This window comes from Pollachius pollachius (assembly GCF_949987615.1).
Source record: "Pollachius pollachius genome assembly, chromosome: 10".
NCBI lineage: Eukaryota > Metazoa > Chordata > Actinopteri > Gadiformes > Gadidae > Pollachius > Pollachius pollachius.
Genome location: NC_136943.1, coordinates 10,554,143 through 10,574,673, shown reverse-complemented (window position 1 = coordinate 10,574,673; position 20,531 = coordinate 10,554,143). Strand labels below are relative to the sequence as shown.

At 45.2% G+C, this 20,531-nt stretch overlaps 1 protein-coding gene across 4 annotated transcripts; it reads right to left on the bottom strand.

Annotated features, from left to right (window-relative positions):
* Positions 1-2,614: 2,614 nt before the first annotated feature.
* Positions 2,615-20,467, bottom strand: LOC307081985 (uncharacterized protein). Of its 4 annotated transcripts, none has more exons than XM_079745382.1 (16): positions 20,168-20,467; positions 17,539-17,676; positions 17,158-17,241; positions 13,586-13,627; positions 6,648-6,731; positions 6,350-6,415; positions 4,910-4,961; positions 4,734-4,784; positions 4,560-4,604; positions 4,405-4,469; positions 4,222-4,302; positions 3,970-4,036; positions 3,651-3,804; positions 3,453-3,563; positions 3,150-3,269; positions 2,615-2,682 (listed from the first exon to the last, which is right to left on the bottom strand). In XM_079745382.1, the coding sequence occupies exons 8-15, from the start codon at positions 4,740-4,742 to the stop codon at positions 3,166-3,168; spliced, it is 636 nt and encodes a 211-aa protein (XP_079601508.1). In that variant the 5' UTR covers positions 4,743-4,784; positions 4,910-4,961; positions 6,350-6,415; positions 6,648-6,731; positions 13,586-13,627; positions 17,158-17,241; positions 17,539-17,676; positions 20,168-20,467; the 3' UTR covers positions 2,615-2,682; positions 3,150-3,165. The 4 variants fall into 4 exon arrangements, with proteins under 4 accessions (XP_079601508.1, XP_079601505.1, XP_079601507.1 ...); XM_079745379.1 differs by lacking the exon at positions 20,168-20,467 and adding an exon at positions 9,578-9,653 and having other exon boundaries at positions 17,539-18,445; XM_079745381.1 differs by lacking the exon at positions 20,168-20,467 and adding an exon at positions 17,767-18,445.
* Between the last annotated feature and the right edge of the window lie 64 nt (positions 20,468-20,531).

Here is a 20,531-nt window from a genome sequence, read left to right as displayed (position 1 = left end):
ATGGATTTCTATGATAGCTGCACGATGGGAGTTGAAGTGAAAGTCCCCTTCATCAGGCATGACTTTCAGCAGGAAGAATGGCAGGCTGTAGCCAGAGTGTTTGTAGTAGGGTGGAAACAAGCTGGTTACTTCCCAGTGAAACTTGCGGTACCATTTCTGGAAGAGGTGCTGTGTGGCTCGACGACCAGTAGTATCAAGGATTCTCTTTTGCTGTACGTATCACATGAGGAAAGATCTATCCTCGAGAAGCCTTTGGAGGACTTTAATTCTGTGGACACAGATGAATTACTGGATGTACTTGATGCACATGAATGTAAACAAGTCCCTACCAAGGACACTCTGCTTCCTGTTTTGTCACAAATAGGACACAAAGTAATTATTCAGGCCCCAATGTATGTCATTAAGTGCTGGCGTCCTGTTATGGTTTCTGTAGCTAGTTTACTGCCACCAGAAGGACTGCATCATTTCATTGCACAAAAAAAACCAACTGCAAAAACAGTGAAGGCGCTTCTAAACTTTCCAGAGGAGATGACAGCAGCCCAATCAACAGTTTCTCGTTACCTGAAGAGGTACATTGGAGAAATTGATTGCAAGAACCTTCAGCTTTTCCTGCGGTTCTGTACAGGATCTGATGTCTTGGATAAGGCCATACTAATTGTGTTCATAGAAACCACAGATTTCCTCCGCAGACCACAGTCCCACACATGCGGATGTGTACTGAAGCTGCCCATTGGTTACTACAGCTATCCAGATTTTCGCAGTGAATTTAACAACATTCTCACAAGCTCAATGTGGGTAATGGATGTGGTGTAGATTGATTACAGTTGGCAACCCCAGAATATGAGCCTTGTATAGTGTTCTCAAAGTGTTTGAAATGCAAGTGAATTGTTTACACAAATTGTTAAAACTCCAAAGATGTTTACCTCATTTATCTTGTAACATCAAGATAAATGAGGTATCAGGTGTTCTTATCCTGCATAATCAAGTTGATTGATTTATATTATTATTACAGTTGCAGTTGTTTATAGCAACCCCAGAATGTGATACTTGAGTGGTGTTCTCAAGGTGTTTAAAATGTATTGAGCTGTTTACACAATTCTTTTGTAACTATAAGTAGCCAGTAGTTTGAAAGCTGTTCTTATCCTATTACGTACAAATTACGTTTTAAAAAGGTCATTAAACCATTCAAGTTTGTTACAACATGTTGACGTCTTCTCTGTTCCATTCCGTACATCTTTAAGAACCTGTATGAGGATATTTGCACATATGCTGCATATATACATCATATATGCGCATATATGGTAATATGCTGCATATATATATAGCATATACATTTATATTACACATCACTTTCTTAAAGGTAGGGTAGGTGATTTTTTTACTGAAATATTTGGCAAAAATGTCATAATAGCTAGTAAGCTTTAGGCGAGGTGCTCTGAGAATATCTGATCATTACTTTGCTCTCCCCTGTCTCTGTGTGCCCCCCCCCCAAAGAATTGAGTGGGTAACGGCTGCGGCCTGCTGCAATACAATCGTCTGCAGCGGGAGGCGGGGCTTGACCGTCCAGCAGGTCAAGCCCCGCCCATGACACACGCGTCACACGCCAAGCTCTGCGTAGAAGTTCAGGGACAGTCGGGATTTCGGAAACTCAGTAGAAACAGCGCCTGGGGAGGATTTTCCCCTACTACTACCCTATAAAAACTGTCTTTGCAATGTCTTTTGCAGCGACATATTGTGTTTTTGCTATTAATAGATAGGTTTGTCATTGTTTGTCATTAACGGAAACCCGAGAACAGCAAAATGCAGAGAAGTGAGTGATTATTTTATAGGCTACATCAATTATATAGGCTATAAAAATTAGACTGTACAACAATCAAAGAAAGCATTATATAATTTTTCTATAATTTTACTATCTTCCAATGATGTAGGTCTGCATCAGTCTAAAAAACATACCTTGAAAAACTTTTTTTCACCCCTTCTCACCTATACAGCATCATGACCTGTATTGATGTGTCACTGCCTTTGTTACTGTATGTGCCCGTTTATGTGGAGTGTATTTTGGGACTTGTCCAGGTAATCAAGGGCAGTGGTTCTCAGTTGACTGGTTAAGTAAAAAAGTGCAACCCTTTTCATGGAATATCATAATGATAGATGATTGGAAAAAGCCAGTGATAGCAAATAATGCAAATCATTACCAAAAGAAATGTTTCAGTAGGTCAGGCAAAAAAAATAAAATATACATCTATATATATATATGTATACACACATATAATATTGGTGCAGCATTCATGCAGACCAAGTTATTTCAATGCCTTTTTTCTTGATCCATAAAGATGTTATGAAGTGGATGATCCTGGTGGTTGTTCTGAATGGCCTCTCATCTTCAGTGTACATCTCTCCACCACCAAGTAGTTTTCCCAGTTTTTTTGCCTTGCATCCTTGTGTCTGATGCCACCTCACCAGCAGAATGAGAAAAGAAAACGACAATCTTGCCACCACAGACTGAAAAATCATCTGCAGCATCTAACTACAGATAAAATGACTCAAGGACTCAAGAAAATTATTTTCATTTATTGGCCTGTTAAACATATCAACATATAACTGACCAATATAAGCAGTAGAAAACAAATAAATGAAGCATGAATGATGAGAGAGGGTCATGTCCTGTCATCTCTGTCCCTCCTGAAAGGAAAGCATAACATGTTACTCGATTTGCCGTAGCATATTCTTGAGCATGGTTGCACAGCACAGGCATCCTTGAGCATAGCTGCAGCAGGTTTGGCGACAGGCTCTGCCTTGGTTATTCGTTCCTTTAATGATCTGCTTTGCAGACCCATCCATCGGGAAACATAAAAACAGAGCCCACAGGTGGATGCTAGGTAGGAGGTGGGTTTCCAAAACCCCATAGGAGCAGCAGCAGCAAGATCTAAGCAGCAGCAGCATAGCCTGGGATGAGCAGGTAAGCTGGGGGGGGTTTAAATAGCACGCCTTATTTGAATGAGGAGAGCATGTGACTGATCAGTTCATCACGATGGGCGCAGCATGAGTCGTCTGCCTGAACTAGCCTTGCAGGCTTCGTATCATGAAGGATGAAAAAAATCAAATATTGTCAGAGCTTTGAAAAATGTTTTGAGATAAGACACACTCACCGATAAATTCACAACTCTACTCAGGGAAGCACATCTGGCAGAAGTTGGGGCAGAAGGCCGGGTGTGAGCTCTCGCTGTAAATCCCCTGCAGCTCCCCTCTCTTCCCCCTTCCTGCGTAGCCTGTGGGTAAATAAAAGATTTATTAATTTATTAAGAGTTATTTTTTGAGTCCCCACTTAATTTTTAGAATTTGGTGCTTATCTTGAATATCATTACTGACAATTTCAAATGTTTCAAAATGTGCTCTACTACAATCTCTGGAGGTAATAACAAAAATATCTATCATATTAACATTTTGCTTACCTGGAATGCAGTTTTTGTATGTAATGTTACACTCTCTGCACGTATCAAGTGAATACATTTTATAGTACTCAGCTCGATACCCTGCCGAGAACCTGCTCCAAGATGCCACACCTGTAAGACAATTTTGACCAATTCATTCAACTTGGAAAAAAGTGCGGTTTATGGGTATAACATGAGTTTGGTGTTTCAAAATCGTACTGTTCAGCCACAGAAAATGTGCCTTCCTCCTAAAAACCCTGGTGGACACCACTTCTCTGAAGTGGTGACAAACGAGGGAGAGGGTCAGGATGGCCACGTCTCCTTCACTGAGGACAACCAGTGCAAAAATATCCTCCAACACTAGAGGTGGCAACTGAAATAATGAACATTACATTTTTATATTTTCTTTTGGAAAAGACATTTATAGAACAATGCAAGACATTTATAAAACAATTTAAAGGGTGAGTAATTACTATTATGTTAATTTTTTACAGCTAGTTCAGATATTAAGTAGTGAGTAAAGTTATTAATGAAATACCATATCAATAGATATGTGGAGTGGCCGTTCTTCTACTGGCTGAGGTCCATGCAACCGTCTTCTCTTCCTACGTGGAAATTTTCATATTATTTCATATTATATGTTTATATTATATTTCATATTAATTATACTAGATCCTTCTAATATAACATTTTAAACTGAGAAACGTTTAACAAACAAAATTAGAAAGTACTGGACAAGAATTCACGGTTGGGTTCATACCCTGATTTAACAGTCACTTTTGTACAGTACCTTTCCTTTTTGGCCTCGAACTCAGGCAGCTGATGGGCTGGGGCTGTGAAGGATTGTGGGGGATGGAGGGAGTTCTTCTTCCTAAAAGAAAATATTCAGATATCAGACCAGTGAAAAACAACCCTCCCAAAAGAAAAGATTAAAAAAAAGAAGAAATTAATAAATACATGAATAAAAACACACATGCATTGCTGGATGTTCTCCAGGAGGAGCTGGCACCACCACCTCCTCAGATGTGGCATATCTCCCTATTAGATGATGCAGACAGATATGTCATTGCAATTCCAAACCTTAAATACAGTATGGCCATTAGTAACTCACACTTAAATATTTCTCACCTGGGAGAAGTCAAAGTGCCACTCCAGTGCCATGTATAGTGCATACTGCAATCCAAAAAGTCATTATTATTCAAAGTATGACTATCGTATTAGTTTTTTCTTGGGGCCTGTGTACGCTATAAGTGTTGATGATGAGGTGCAAAATCCCACCACTTCATTAACTTCAGAACTCACCATTAGCATGAAGACACCACAGTCAAGGGTTGCTCCTTGTGTTGGGACATTCTGAAAAAGAAAAAATAATAATAATTAGATTACATATTAATTCATTTATTTAAATAAATTAAATAGTAAAATGTAAATACATAGCACATTTCACAGGGCATATCAAATTTAAGAACAGCCCTAACCTTTTTATTGACAAATGTCCATGGTCCAGGTATTACTTGTTTTGCAATTGAGCTACGAAAAAACATAAAGCAACACACAACACACCATGAAATAAAAAAACTATGGAAATACTATGCAAGACCTTATGTTAGGATGTGACATGATATTTGTGGGCAATATTTTAAACACATGACTCCAAACTTAGTCTTCCATTTATAATTTTGGAACAAGATAAGATAAGAGTGACTTGATTACTCCCCAAACAGAAATTCAGTTGTCTTGCAGCTCATCTACCATTTGCAAGGGAATTAAAAAGCCTGATGGCTGTGGGTATGATGGATCTATCAATCTCTCAGTCATGCAACAAAGACAGAGGAGCCACTCACAGCTGTTTTTTTTGTCAATCAAGATGTTTGTTATGAAATGGTTGATCTAAGATGTAAGAGTAGCCTCTACCATCCTCAGTGTACATCTCCACCGCATTACTAGTGAATCCATCACGGACAATTGATGAAATGCTCCTGATATGATTGTCAGTGCCTCAGGATTTTTGTCTGTATCCTAGCAATAACTTAAGAGTACATGGAACCTCAGCATTACATATGTATAGATATTTATATGTTTTGAATAAATTGACATCTGCAATGACTATTGATCATCTTTTTTTCTGTGTCAACAGTAGGTCTGCAGATTGCCACCACAAATAAAATGAGCACATCACCAGACAGATAAATCATGTACAATACAGTCTATGAGCGCTCCCTTACAACACTGCACAAGAATTATGTAACTCTACTAGGAACAGTGAACGGTTCCCAAAACATGCAACTCTAATAGGAACAGTGAACGGTTCCTAAAATATGCAACTCTAATAGGAACAGTGAACGGTTCCTAAAATATGCAACTCTAATAGGAACAGTGAACGGTTCCCAAAATATGCAAATCTAATAGGACCGGTGAACGGTTCCCAAAATATGCTACTCTAATAGGAACAGTGAACGGTTCCCAAAATATGCTACTCTAATAGGAACAGTGAACGGTTCCCAAAATATGCAACTCTAATAGGAACAGTGAACGGTTCCCAAAATATGATACTCTAATAGGAACAGTGAACGGTTCCTGAACTTCAGACGCAGTGACTGGAAACCTGAGCATTGATAAATAGTTCAAATCTCCAAAACCCGTAGGCTTGGTAGAGTCAAGCACACATATCTTCCGTTGTTTAGGCTGGAGGGTCTGTAAAATATTTAATAACACGGCAATGGAAGCACATTTTTAATTATGACATCTGCATAAGCACAGCTTTCATATTAACACAGTCGTGATAAAAACTGACCAACTCTTATGCTTTTGTGTGGCTGTCCAGTGGAATAAAAAGATGTTAAGATGTGACAATTTGATAAAATAGTACAAATTTATTATGAATACATGCACTCTGATCTAACACCTTTAACACTTACGCCTAGTATCCAGTGTCCCGGTATCCATATTGGGAATAAGATGCAGTCTTTGGAGGCTGCGTCAACCTGCATCATCGCCATGACAACAACAGCTTGTAGTTTATGACTTGATTTGATTTGATTAAGATCCCCATTTGCTGCTACACCTGGTAGCAGCTACTCTTTCTGGGGTTCATAAGACATTTAAAACACCTAACCTTAGTCACAGGTGATCAATATGTACACGTTCAATACAATAAAAGTGTAGGTACAACAGATAGATCACTTCATTGTTTATTTAGGCAAAGTAAAAACTTACTGGCCGTGCAAGAAGAGGTATCGCAGTGAAGGGTTGTTTCCACGTGGAAATGACATAGCCATCTACAGCAAAAACGGCCTTTCCCTGTAAAGCAAAGAGGACAAGTTTCTATTATGTATCTTTAAAAAAGTATATTCACTTATCAAATATTGTACTACATAACAAAAAAAAACATGCATACCCTGGATCCTGCAACGTAATTTCACTCACCGACATAATTTCTCCTTGATGAAATCTACCTATTTAATACTTGCAAAAACACAATATCCTCCATCCTGAGTTTCCGAAATCCCGACTGTCCCTGAACTTCTACGCAGAGCTTGGCATGTGACGCGTGTGTCATGGGCGGGGCAAGCGTGTGTCATGGGCGGGGCTTGACCTGCTGGACGGTCAAGCCCCGCCTCCCATTGCATTGCAGCAGGCCGCAGCCGTTAGTACTTGAAAGAATTGCCACCGCTCATGTACACTTTGACCAATCAGAGCGAGGCTCCGATTCTCCGTTCTTATTGGCTGTGGGACTGTCCGTCACCTTGGCACCGACGTTCGCGCGTTCCTGCGTTAGCGTTCACGAGCCTAGCAGTCTGACAGTTTTGCACTACTACGGCGGACAACAACTGAGTAGCAATGTCTTCATCAACGGTCCATAAATTCCCCATTCCCCGGATACCATTTATTATGTAGTTATCAGCACTAATGTTTAATTACTTCGGAATCGGACATGGCGTTTCGTCTTCCTATCAATGTATCTGAATTCACATGAACGCACATAACTGACGTTCGGAGGGAGGAGCTACAGCAGGTAGCGTGGCAGGGAGGGACCAGAGAGCACGCAACGGAATCGCAACGGAATCTGAACGGCTGTTCTATTTCATGTAGGCTACGCCGTCTAGGCTTCGCCTTATGGGCTTGTCCCGTGCGCGTGCTCGCGCGCACTGAAAATTTCAACTATGCACCAATCAACGTGGGCACCGCCCACATTCCCACGGCACCGTGTCTATATAAGGCGGTGCCAACCGCCGTTCGTCCTCCATTTTCTGCCAAGCGGGCCTGTAAGCTGACCGCTCTGTCTGTCAGCCCGAGCTGCTTGTTGCTTAACGAGGACAGCTCCTTTGCGCTGCTCAGACCTAATCCTGCGTTCCTCCCTAAGAACATTAATAGTTCTTTCCGGTCGAGAGATATTGTGCTTAAGGCTTTTCACCCCCCGCCTCATTCTAGTGAGGCGGAGGCGGAGTTGCATCTCCTGTGCCCTGTGCGGGCGCTGGCTATGTACGTGAAACGCTCGGCCGCGTTCCGCTCCACACAACAGTTGTTTGTGTGTTATAGCGACGCTAGCAGGGGCCGCGCTGTCTCTAAACAGCGGTTTTCACGCTGGATTTGTGAGGGTGTTTGCTTAGCCTACGCTCGGCAAGGCTTAGCGCCTCCATTGGGCGTTAGAGCTCACTCGACACGGGGCGTGGCCGCTTCAACGGCTCTGCTCAGAGGCGTTCCGGTGGAGGACATTTGCGCAGCTGCGTCTTGGTCTTCCCCCGGACCCTTTGTTCGTTTCTACATGCTAGACATGTCCAGGGGTTCACTCGGTAACTCTGTGTTGGAGTCCGGTGCCCCTTCTACGGCTTAAGAACAAAGGCATGTTCTTTTAAGCGGCATCGTTGAGATTCCTCTCGCCGGACGGCAAGTTGGACTTGACTGGCAGTGTTTCCCTCCCACCGTTTTTTTTCAAATGAAAAGCGGAGAGGAGGGGTACCTATCAGCTCGCCGATTGGCGAGTTGGTTTCGCCTGCCAGTATGACGCTCCCGCAGTTTCTTAGCTAAGGAACGGACGAGAGAGGCTCCTTATTGGAGAGTCGACTCTGGCACTTCCCTTCTCTTTTCATGGGTTCCATGAAGGACGGATTGGGGCCGGGGTCTTTGCAGACTCACTTTTTTCTCTTGATCATCGCCTTGCTTGATCTAGGAGGAATTAGTTTTTTATTAAGCTGTTGTGTTTTGCACATACTCGGCTTTTTTGAGTCTTATGTGCCCTGGTGACTTAAGTTTCTTGACTGGGGTCCAGCAGGAGTACATTGATTGGGCTCCGCTCGTAGCTTCACCTTAGCCCATAAGGCGAAGCCTAGACGGCGTAGCCTACATGAAATAGAACGATAGTTATGATATTATAACTCTAGTTCTATGATTGTAGGCGTAGCCGTCTAGTTTCCCACCTGCTGTACCCTCCAAATGCTGAAAGAATAGCGTGGAGGACGAACGGCGGTTGGCACCGCCTTATATAGACACGGTGCCGTGGGAATGTGGGCGGTGCCCACGTTGATTGGTGCATAGTTGAAATTTTCAGTGCGCGCGAGCACGCGCACGGGACAAGCCCATAAGGCGAAGCCTAGACGGCTACGCCTACAATCATAGAACTAGAGTTATAATATCATAACTCGTTTTCTCCAAAATCGCATACCCTGCCTTTAATGTGTTGTGATTTGTTAGGGAGGACATAATACTTGATCAAACATTGCATTTATTTAATCTCTTCCACTGTGATTAAAACAGACACACAGGAAACAAAGGGCATTGATGATGCAACCATCAAAATAAGACTTAAGATAATTGCACAAATATGAAAAGTATGTGCAATATGCCATGTACTAAAGTACTGTACATGTTTTGTATGCTTTTGTCCACTCAAATTGGCCCAAATAACTGTGGACGAACTGTGTCCCTCAGCTGAATATATAAATCAACAGCATGGGACATGGTAGACGGGAACTCCAAGCCTGATTCTTCCATTATTATTGTGCACAAATCAAACAAATCCACGTCACATGGGGCTGAACTTAAAAATGTGCAGCTATGTTTACATGCAGTCAGATCTGCAGTTAGTGGAACAAGACAGTTTTCTGCACCCCAAAGGTGAGGGGCCATGTACATGACATCAGGTATACCACTTGGCACGTTGGGGTTCTTGGAGGGCCTTTTACGGTGAGCATTCCAAACACCCTGGATGTCATTTAATAGCTCCTGTTGAAGGAACAAGAATAATTTAGACATAGCCTAGCTGAAACACTGTGCATTTTTAAACAGTGACCTTTGCATATAACAATGCAATAAAAGTTGATTAAATTGCGTTGTGGTGTGTCTTATTTTCACAACAGTTTAAAGAATGAATAGCTACACACTGTATATTAAACAAACATAAACTCAGTGACTTAAATATGTATTTGGCCTAACGTTATAAGGTAGTGTTGTGGCACCCTGATCATTTTAATCAGTTTATTTATTTGTGTAGACAGACACACCTGATTCAGGCTGGACTAAGATAACCACCTTAGTTCTTTATCAGTGGTCCAGCCACAACAGAGTAGCAAAGTAGTTTCCGTCTGGGCTACAACTAAAAGTGTTAGCTATGTGTCTATCTGTTTGTGTTTTCAGACTGCTGTAAACAATAAATTGTGTAACATACAGTTTCTGTGTTTCTTGCTGTGATCATAATATAGGCTATTTACCTGAATAATTGGCATGAAACAGAACTGTGACAGAGCTTTGTCAACGAAATCCCCGGAGAAGAATCCCTCGTCCTTCAGTTCTCCTAAAGCCCTGATCCATGGTTCGATTCCTTCTTTTCTCATCACTCCCCACCAGCTCTCAATTCTCTGATTTGCAGTACTTGCCCCTGTGACATAGCTTCTCTCCGCTGCTCTATCATCCACGTCATCTCTCCGTAGATACCGTTGAATGTCTCTGACAACCACGTTCTCAGTGCCCATGTCAGTCCGTACAAGCCTGGGACAGCCCCCACAGCGCTCCAGTGTCTCCACAAAGTACCCCCCGATGACTTTCGGATCGTTGTTGGTGAGAGCGGCCCGCAGCCACATGACTTTGCGTGAGAACCCGTCAATGCAGCCATTAATGCATATCCCGTATGGCTTTAGTTTGTCATATGAGTCTATGTGCCACACAAAGTTAGGTCCCTGAGCAAAATATTGCCTCCTCGAGAGACGTCTGGTCCGTCGAAGTTGTGAACCAACGGGGTCCAGCAGAGAGAGGAGGATCCTGACGTCTTCTTTTCGGATACGAATTCCGTGTTGTATACACTTTGTATACATCCACCGATAACCGTGATCCTTTCCAGAGCCTTGCAGTTGGTCAACAATGAAATCTATCCCGGCGTCCAAGTCGTACCTACGCCGGTGCAGCGACCTGGCTCTTAATAGTCTGTGGAGATGCCTCTCGCTAATAATGAATCCCTCGAATGCCAGGCTTTTCAAAATGTCTTTGTATGTCATTCCCAGCCTAAAATAGCACTCTATCATACTATCCCTGTCCATTGTGTGACAGCGACTGTTCCTGTTCGAGGAGTTGCCCTTGATTTGCTCATCCAGCTGTCCAGTGCACAGGCTAGCCTACCTATTTCGTGGCCACAAATTACTATTTCGTGGGAACGAATTAATATTTCGTGGCCACAAATTACCTATTTCGTGGCCACAAATTACCTATTTCGTGGGAACGAATTACCTATTTCGTGGGAACGAATTACTATTTCGTGGGAACGAATTACTATTTCGTGGCCACAACTTTTTTTTTTTTTCCCCCATGACATATCCGGGGCTCCGTACAAACCTGCAATAGGAACCGTATCAAAACTTAACCCATTTGTACCGGCTGCTGTGCGGCGCAACATTGTATCTAGTAGATACAATGTTGCTCCGCGCAGCCGGTACAAATGAGTTAATGGTAAACACGCATTGATGCGCAATCCGGTCTTAAAGGTAAACACGCACAGATGCGTGATCCGGTCTGAATGGGTTAAACAGCAACTCCAATTCGAGGAGATCATAATGAGATACTATCTCGTAATAATGAGATAGTATTTCGTAATTACGAGATAATTATCTCGTCATTATGAGATAAAGTGATATTTTTACTCATGTGAATGAGTAAAAGGTATTAAATTCAACTTAAGAATTTCTGTATAAACCCTGACCAAGCTTCTAGTGAGTTCCAATATTACACAGATACAATAGTCTCATTCAAAGATTAACAAAGGCACTGCTATGACAGTATCCAATGGAAGTTCTTACCTTAGCTATGACCTTCTTTCTCCTCGAATTGGATTGATTTTTGGTGAATATTTCAAACTTAATTGCATCCTTATTCGCTATAATGCTAAATATCAGCAAATGATGACCTTCAGTAAAAGCCCACCATTTGCAAGTACCACAGCAATCATGCAATCAATGTCTTTGTATTGATGTTTGGTGAATATTTCAAACTATTAATTGCATCCTGTTTTACCATTGTTCAACATATCAGCAAAATGTCACCTCTACTAAGTTTTAGCGCAACATTGGCAACTACTACGGGAATCAGAAAATGTATATTTATTGATTTGTGGTGATTTCTTTCCTGAGAAAGTTCCATGGTACCACCAGTCTGTGGGGTGTAATTTGTAGACGCTCCCTAAAACAGACAGCAGCCGGGATTTTTTGTCGATACGGTGTCCTATACTGTCCTCAACATACGTACACAGACACCCGTAATGAAGTTAAATTCTGTTGATTAATCCGATTGCGGGTAGCCTAAATGAAAACCGAACATGGAACCCGCTTCTGGCTCCGAGCGATGGACTGATCCCGTATCAACTGAACCTCGTGAAGACAAGATGCATACTTTTATTTTACGATCGATTTTAAACGTGGTCATTTGTCTTATATTACCGTCGACATAGTTATCTATGCCATTTTACGACTGCTACTGAAATAAGCAGACAATTTAAAGAAAAAAAGGGTAAAATCCAATGAATTTTCTACCCAAAACACTGGATGTTTCACTATGCTGCGAGCTGGTATACATTTCATATACACATTATATATATTTAATATACAACATCACTCATTATAATGCTCATAAGTTACAGAGGTGAATGTGTTCGTTTTTCCTGTTGTGTCGTGTATAATTTGACAGCATAAATAAATGTAATAATATGCCCTCTTGTAATTATTTAGGTTTAGTTAAAGAACAACGATTTAGGCCTATAAACTTGGCTTTCTTGGTTTAGAACACACATTATTCGTTAACGATTAAACCTGTCTTACTTCTGGCAATATCAACGATGATCTTTGCAGTTATCGTTTTGTTTATGATGGAAGCTACCTGTACTACAGATAAGTAAGCTGAGAGGGGAGAGCTCACCGGCTATTGCTGGTCATGGCACGACACTGTGATTGAGTGAGTGAGTGAACCACATTTTTGGGGGTCTCTAGTGTGGCAGGCGCATAATAAATTGGATTCAAAGCCATTCAAAGTCCATGAGGCGTCTTATGAGAGTGGAATCGGTCCTACATGCCGGTGTTACACCGAATTCTGCGACCCACCAAAAAAGTGTGTGTGTGTGTGTGTGGGGGGGGGGCTTTCTTTTCTTGAAGCAGACGTTAATTCTAAACAGCATTTTACACAGTAGCATATAATAGGAAATGCTCAAAGGTATATCAACTAATTAAACACTGACTGTAGCTTTTTATGGGGAAAGAAGCAACGGTGATGGACCGTACTAAACGCCCTATCCATTGTATGGATCTGATAAATGCTAATCAAATCAAATCTATAAGCACATTGCGAATATCAAGGTGAGGGGGTTGGGGAGATCTTATGTTTTATTCATGTTTTTGTTATAATGCACACCGTTTTTTCGACTTCATCCTGTCTACTTCAAACTCGTGCTGCGAGCCTGTTGCAGAAAATGTGTAACATTATTCAGTGGGTCGTAGAATTCGGTGTAACACCGGGTTTAGTCCGATGACACAACTGAAATCTCAACATCCAAGAGTACCATAATGTTAACTTTCTTTTATAACGCTCAAGACATTTTCTAATGCGCCACTTAAAAGAGATGTATATTTATATCTATATACCCCCATTTATATCTATACACCGAATACTGATGGAAATCTTACCCTCTGTCGTCTTGCCTCGTTCTGGGTTCCTGCGTTGGTCGCCTGCAACAATGTTCAACATATTGTATTCGTTCCAACTTATAGGTGTCTGCTACTGTAAGCACATCTAGGCCACTGTTCTTCTTAAGCATACTTCTTCTGCATACTTTCAGCTACAGAAACCATTCAACTATGAAAACGACCAGCTCTTAAACGGCATGATGGTTACCTCTCGGCAATGGGCGGACGGCTGAGCCGTCGCCTTCGCTGACATCGTAACTTGTTCTATTTTCAACGTTAACCTTCGTTCAAACTATTTAACAAATAACACACTTCAATAAGTATCTTCAATAATCTGAAAACCTAATTTCGATTACCTTCATAGTTTTTTTCAGAATCACAGTTTACGTTCCGTATCGGCTACGTTTCAGTTGGTCTCAGTTGGTCTCATTGATTAGCTGAGGTCAGAGCATGGAGGGCGTGCGCAGGTGGTGCTGCCAGATCGGGCGGTTTTTACCGCCAAATGGGACTACTTTTTACGACGGCAGTTAGGACGAAACGCATTCTAGTTTGAACTACTATCATATCACACATTCTCCAAAGCATATCTTTTATCGTCCATATATAACCATCTGGATGTTTTATTTTAAAATCTTGTTTATGTTGTACGTGTATGTAGCGGCGGAGCCAGACTTTGTGTACAACCGGGGCTTAGCCAAGAGGGGGGTCTGGGGGTCCTCCCCCATAAAAATTTGAATTTCTAAAATGCGATTTCCTGCCTTCTACTCCATTTTAGGGTGACCTGCTGGACATTGACAAATCCTAAATCTCTGAAATATCAGTGCATTATCATTATCAATTTTATTTTATTTTAATTTAAAATAATAATGATAATGCACTTAAGTATTATACATATGCACACAAATAAGTACTACATTGTTTTAGAGGTTTGTCCACATCTATCACTCTGGTAGAACTCATTTAAAAAGGGGTCAAAGTTAAATTAACGTGGATATGGACGCAAGCTGAAAGTAAACAAGACGGTCTAGCACCAGCCGCGCATCGGTAACATCGTTAACATGTTGGCTGCTGGTCGAACAGCAAATGCAGCAACTCGATATCTGTACATTTCTTATCTAAATCGTTAATAAAGTTTGAGTTTAAAATAACCGATAACCAATGTCAGACATGGATATTTTGTCGTCGCCATTATGTTGTGTCTGAAAGACATTTAAAACGAATTTTGAATTCTTGTGGTCTTTTTCGGCGCAAGGGATACACTACTTTGGATCGCGTAGTTCAATTTATTGAGGAACAGTTTAACACATCTGGTCAGCTCTGTGGGTATAGGTGGATGTATAGAAAATGCAAGGAGAACGGATTGCACGTCAAGAAAGAAGAGATACGATTAATTCTTAAAGAACTTGACCCGAGGGGTGTTGAAATCCGAGGACTAAGACGTCTCCCTCGCCGAAGGTATTTTGCAAAAGGGCCCAATTATATTTGGCACTTCGACTCATATGACAAACTGAAACCATTTGGTATCTACATAAACGGCTGCATTGACGGATTTTCCCGAAAAACTATCTGGATGAATGCATTCACTACCAGCAGTGACACAAAAATCATAGTAGGCTATTACATGGAAGCAGTCCAGAGATTAGGTGGCTGTCCAAGGATTGCTAGAGGCGACAAGGGCACAGAGAATGTTAAAGTCAGAGACTTTCAGCGTTTTCTCCGTCGGAACTTTCACGACGGCTCTGCTATTGACAGCTACATCGACGGGGCAAGCACAGCAAATCAGCGAATAGAGAGTTGGTGGGGCTTCCTCAGGAGGGAATCAATGGAATTCTACATTTCACTGTTCACTGATCTGAAGGACCGTGGTTTGTTCGATGGTACATATTTGGACAGAAGTCTTATTCAGTTCTGCTTCATGGGTATCATTCAGGTAAGCAATACATGTGTCATATTGTGTTAACCGTCCGTAAGCCTATTCCATCATCTCAAACTCTAATGAGCGGTCACTGCTGCATGGTGGTGAAAAGGGCCTACTGTATGGCACTCGTGTGTCTCCTCCATGGTGTTCTATAATTCATAATAAAAAGCGACGATGGCTCTAATAGCGTTTTTTAGCACGGTCTGTGGTGGTTTTCCACGTCAGCTGAGCTACGAAGCTGTCCATGGGGCTGACGTGGCAATTGCGGCCCAACCAACTCTGCTTTCCGATATTATGTTTAGTTCCAATAGCCTAGGCCAGAGTCCTGCACGGGTCCATTTTTTGAGACCCGGGGCCGCCCGCACCCGCAAAGTTCAGCACCAGACTAGACTCCTCACCCCGTGATAATATCAAAATGAAATCCGCCTGGCCTGACCCGTTAATATTTGGCCCTTAACCGACCCATGCCCGCGATAAATCACAAGCTAAAATCATTCAAATTAATGTGATTTATTTTTATCTCCCACTATTGGAGCTTGCAGCCCGACTCCAACTACGAGATGGTTAGTGTTACACCTTTCCCGCTGTCGGCTCCCAGACCGTAGTCGAGGAGCACAGGGGAGACGTTCTCTACAGGGCCGATGCTCTCTCGGGGGTAACACCCTGCACTTTGACCGGTAGTGGGTCTGCTATAGGTCGGAATGAAGCGGCCACCGATTCTTGACAGGCTGGGTACTCTATTCTTACACACAACCGGACTCGTTACTTCACTAAACTGACACGCTACCGCACGCTCTCCTCGCTCGTCCACTCACTCGCTGACGTCACGCACACGCACGCACGCACGCACAAACACACACACACACACACACACACACACACACACACACACATTGTCGCGCACACACATACGCTACTCTCGTAACATTGTTATTTAATGTCCCCCCATATTTGCGATGTGGTAATGGTAATTTAGACATACAAATATTTCACATATTTTTCAATTATGTCTTATTTGAACAAACTAAAATACGGTTTTGGTTCTCCGCTATCTGCCCGCAAGGAGTTCTTTACCCGCCCGTGAATTTTAGGGACGTCACAATCCACACGTTTTGTGTGGACGAGGAGCTTTGTGTGCCAATCTTAAGATGGCAGCTCGTAATTTGTCTTTAGATGGCAGGAAGTGTGAGCCGATTCTTGAGAAGATCTCAAGTAAGTCCTCCTCAACAGTTTCATCAATGTTACCCTGTAGTGCTATTTCAAGCGATGCACGCTCATTCCCTGAAAGAAATCTGGCAAATGACATAATCAAAAGTTCTTCATCCACCGAATTAATTCCTTGACAACAGGCAAGAACAAAAGCTGGTGACAGTCTGATTGGCATAATTTTGTGGTCTAGGTATCCTTTCAACCACACTCTTCCAAGAGCTTGCCATTTATTCTCAGAATAGCCTGGTTGTAGTCTGGGTACTCGTTCATCTTCCCCCTCACACTGTTCCAAGAAATGTTCCCAGAACGCGGAGTATGCCTCTCTTGATACACCATCACCGTCCAAAGCTTTCTCATTTGTAAACTCCATTTTTAGATCAGCTTTCAGTATTTTTGGTTCCATGAAGACATCAAGGACATCATCAACTATGTTTACTCTCCTTACTTTCACAAGGAGAAATTCTTTTTCGAATGGATCTGGTGAAGCTTGAAGACTGCTTGATGATTCAGGTCCGTCATTCAGTGAGTGCTGCAAGATTTTTTTAAAAGGTAATTAGGTGTGATTATTGATTGATTACTCAAATAGTAAATATAAAATGAATAAACAACTTTGACAATCAATATATTAATTAGAATGAAAAGGTGCGATTAGGTATAGTAGATATTAATTATATAGATGTATTGCTTTGATTTTTTTATATCACAATAAATGGAATAGCTTTTAATTTTGAATATTTGGATGAAAAAGCAATCTGAAGACATTGGCAATTTGTCACTGTATTTGTACATTTTAAAGACAATGTAATTGCTAGGAAAAACTGGATACCTGCTGTGGCATCCCGCCGCTGAACCTCGGACCGGGCGGGTCCGAGGACACTCAGTAGACCTGGTTTACCGTCGCCAACCTCCAGCCGGCGACAGAGAGCACCACGTCTCTCCCCCCAATCAGCGCAATCCGGGACACCTGGCCGGAGGAAGGGAAAGGACCAGAAGCCGGGCTTAAAAGACGCACCAGACCGGGCGAACTAGGAAGTGCCACGGAGAGAGTCCGCACCAACGAGGAAGTGCCGCGGAGAGAGTCCGCACCACGAGGAAGTGCCACGGAGAGAGTCCGCACCACGAGGAAGTGCCACGGAGGGATTCCGCACAGCGCCGGGCAAGTGACACGGCGGGAGTACTCGCTAGACCGGGAGAAGGGCGAAGCGACACGGAGGGATTCCGCACCACGCCGGCGAGCTAGAGGCTCACGGAGACCCTAGCACGAGAATACAGACTAGTAATTACTCTCGTGAAATAAACGCCGGCTGCGGCTTGAACCCCTGCTTTCTGTGTAATTCCTACCGGGTATCTGACAATCGGGGAAACGGGTTGCCACATATGGTGGAGAATGCAGGCAACTCGACCGCGCTACGGGCCGGTTTTGTGAGGGAACCCCCTTCAGCCGGCATGCAGAACCCGGATGGGACCGCCGCGACGGCCGCCCAGCAGCAGCAGCGGGAGACCACGGAGAGTCTGGCCCTGCTCTACGAGGTCGTACTACGGCTCACCGAACTAAGCGCCGCGACCGCCGCCGTGACCGCCGCCGTGACCGCCGCCCCGTTGCAGCCGGAGACGACGCCGCCGGAGACGACGCCGCCAGAGACGACGCCGCCCGAGGCGGGGCCGCGGGAGACGAGGCCGCGGGAGACGAGGCCGTGGGAGGAGGGGCCGCGAGACGAGCCACGCCGGTAGCAGACGCAGCCATGCATGCGAGCGACCTGCTGGGCGCAGGGGAAAACGGGAAGCCCGACCATACCGGCGCGGGTAATGACCCAGGACACGCAGGCCCTCGTGGATACCGGCAGCTTAGTCACTCTCCTCCGCCCCGACTTGGCGGGCGGGAAGGAGGGCGCGCCCATAGAGGTGACCTGCATACACGGGGACACCCGGACGTTCGAGACCTGCCACGTCGTCATCCGGACCCCGCACGGGGTATTCACGACGCGGGCAGGGATCGTACCCCACCTACCGGTGCCGCTGCTAATCGGGAAGGACTGCCCGATCTTCCACCGGCTACAGGACCCGGCGCGTGAACTCCGGAGCCGGAGAGAACCACCCCGCAGAGGGGTGAGGGGAGCTCAACAGGCCTACGGGGCCACCAGGCCTCCGTCGCCCCCCGGAGGGCGAACAGCGGAGGCTGAGCCCACGGCCTCACCGGAACCAGGGGCCGTGGCGCTGCTCGAGGCCGACTCGGAGCCAGAGCTCGAGGCCGATCCAGAGACCGACATCGACACCGAGCCCACGACAGAGGCCTCAATCCAGGCCGATGAGACGTCGGTCGAGCCCCAGCCCGTGGTGGAGACGGAGCCCGAGGCGGAGGCTGAGCCCGCGGCCTCACCGGAACCAGAGGCCGTGGCGCTGCTCGAGTCCGACTTGGAGCCAGAGCTCGAGGCCGAGCCAGAGGCCGACGTCAACACCGAGCCGGAGGCAGAGGCAGAGACGGAAGCGGCAGAGACGTCAGTCGGAGCAAGGGACTCAGCTAAAGAAGCTGAGGATGACCACCTGCCCATGTCGATCCCCAATGAAGCCGCCATCACGCTGGACGTGGATGGGGACGACCTCCCGGAGACAGGTAAACCTGTGAAGCCTCCAGATCCCGACAAGAGCTCGGACGACCACCGGGTCCCCTCTGGACCCACGGGCCACGACGACGATGACCTGATGGAGGAGGGGACCAAGGACCCCGGCTCCAAGAAGGCGTCGACCGCCAAGCCGCTGCAGCAAATCACATTGGACCACGAGCTGGCCGATCAAGCCCAGAGCCGGGGGAGGGCGGAGGGAGGTCATCCTGGTCACCGACCACGCCCCCCTGAAGCGGAGGGCCGGAGCCAGGGACACCAACGCACGAGTGACGCGGTAGTTCCGGGCCCCCCCGAAACATCAGGTATTATCTTCTAGGGAGGGAGGTCATCCTGGTCACCAACCATGCCCCCCTGAAGTGAATGGCCGGAGCCAAGGACGCCAACGCTCGACTGACGCGGTGGTTCCCAGCCCTCCAGAACGTCAGGTACTATCTCCTAGGGAGGGAGGTCATCCTGGTCACCGACCACGCCCCCGGAAGTGGATGGCCGGAGCCAGGAACGCCGGCGCCCTGTCACGCCGGGATGCCTGCCTGAGCGGGTTCACCGACGACCAGAGGCCTGAGCAAGCGGTGGAGGAGTGTGGCATCCCGCCGCTGAACCTCGGACCGGGCGGGTCCGAGGACACTCAGTAGACCTGGTTTACCGTCGCCAACCTCCAGCCGGCGACAGAGAGCACCACGTCTCTCCCCCCAATCAGCGCAATCGGGGACACCTGGCCAGAGGAAGGGAAAGGACCAGAAGCCGGGCTTAAAAGGCGCACCAGACCGGGCGAACTAGGAAGTGCCACGGAGAGAGTCCGCACCAACGAGGAAGTGCCACGGAGAGAGTCCGCACCAACGGGGAAGTGCCACGGAGAGAGTCCGCACCACGAGGAAGTGCCACGGAGAGAGTCCGCACCACGAGGAAGTGCCACGGAGAGAGTCCGCACCACGAGGAAGTGCCACGGAGGGATTCCGCACAGCGCCGGGCAAGTGACACGGCGGGAGTACTCGCTAGACCGGGAGAAGGGCGAAGCGACACGGAGGGATTCCGCACCACGCCGGCGAGCTAGAGGCTCACGGAGACCCTAGCACGAGTATACAGACTAGTAATTACTCTCGTGAAATAAACGCCGGCTGCGGCTTGAACCCCTGCTTTCTGTGTAATTCCTACCGGGTATCTGACAATCGGGGAAACGGGTTGCCACACTGCATACTGT

What these genes read in the sequence shown, in the direction of transcription:
- LOC307081985 (XM_079745382.1), bottom strand. An exon ending in TTCGAGGCCAAAAAGGAAAG is followed by an intron (nt 4,037 to 4,221) that starts GTACTGTACAAA and finishes ATTTCCACGTAG; the next exon opens with GAAGAGAAGACGGTTGCATG. An exon ending in ACATTTTCTGTGGCTGAACA is followed by an intron (nt 3,564 to 3,650) that starts GTACGATTTTGA and finishes ATTGTCTTACAG; the next exon opens with GTGTGGCATCTTGGAGCAGG.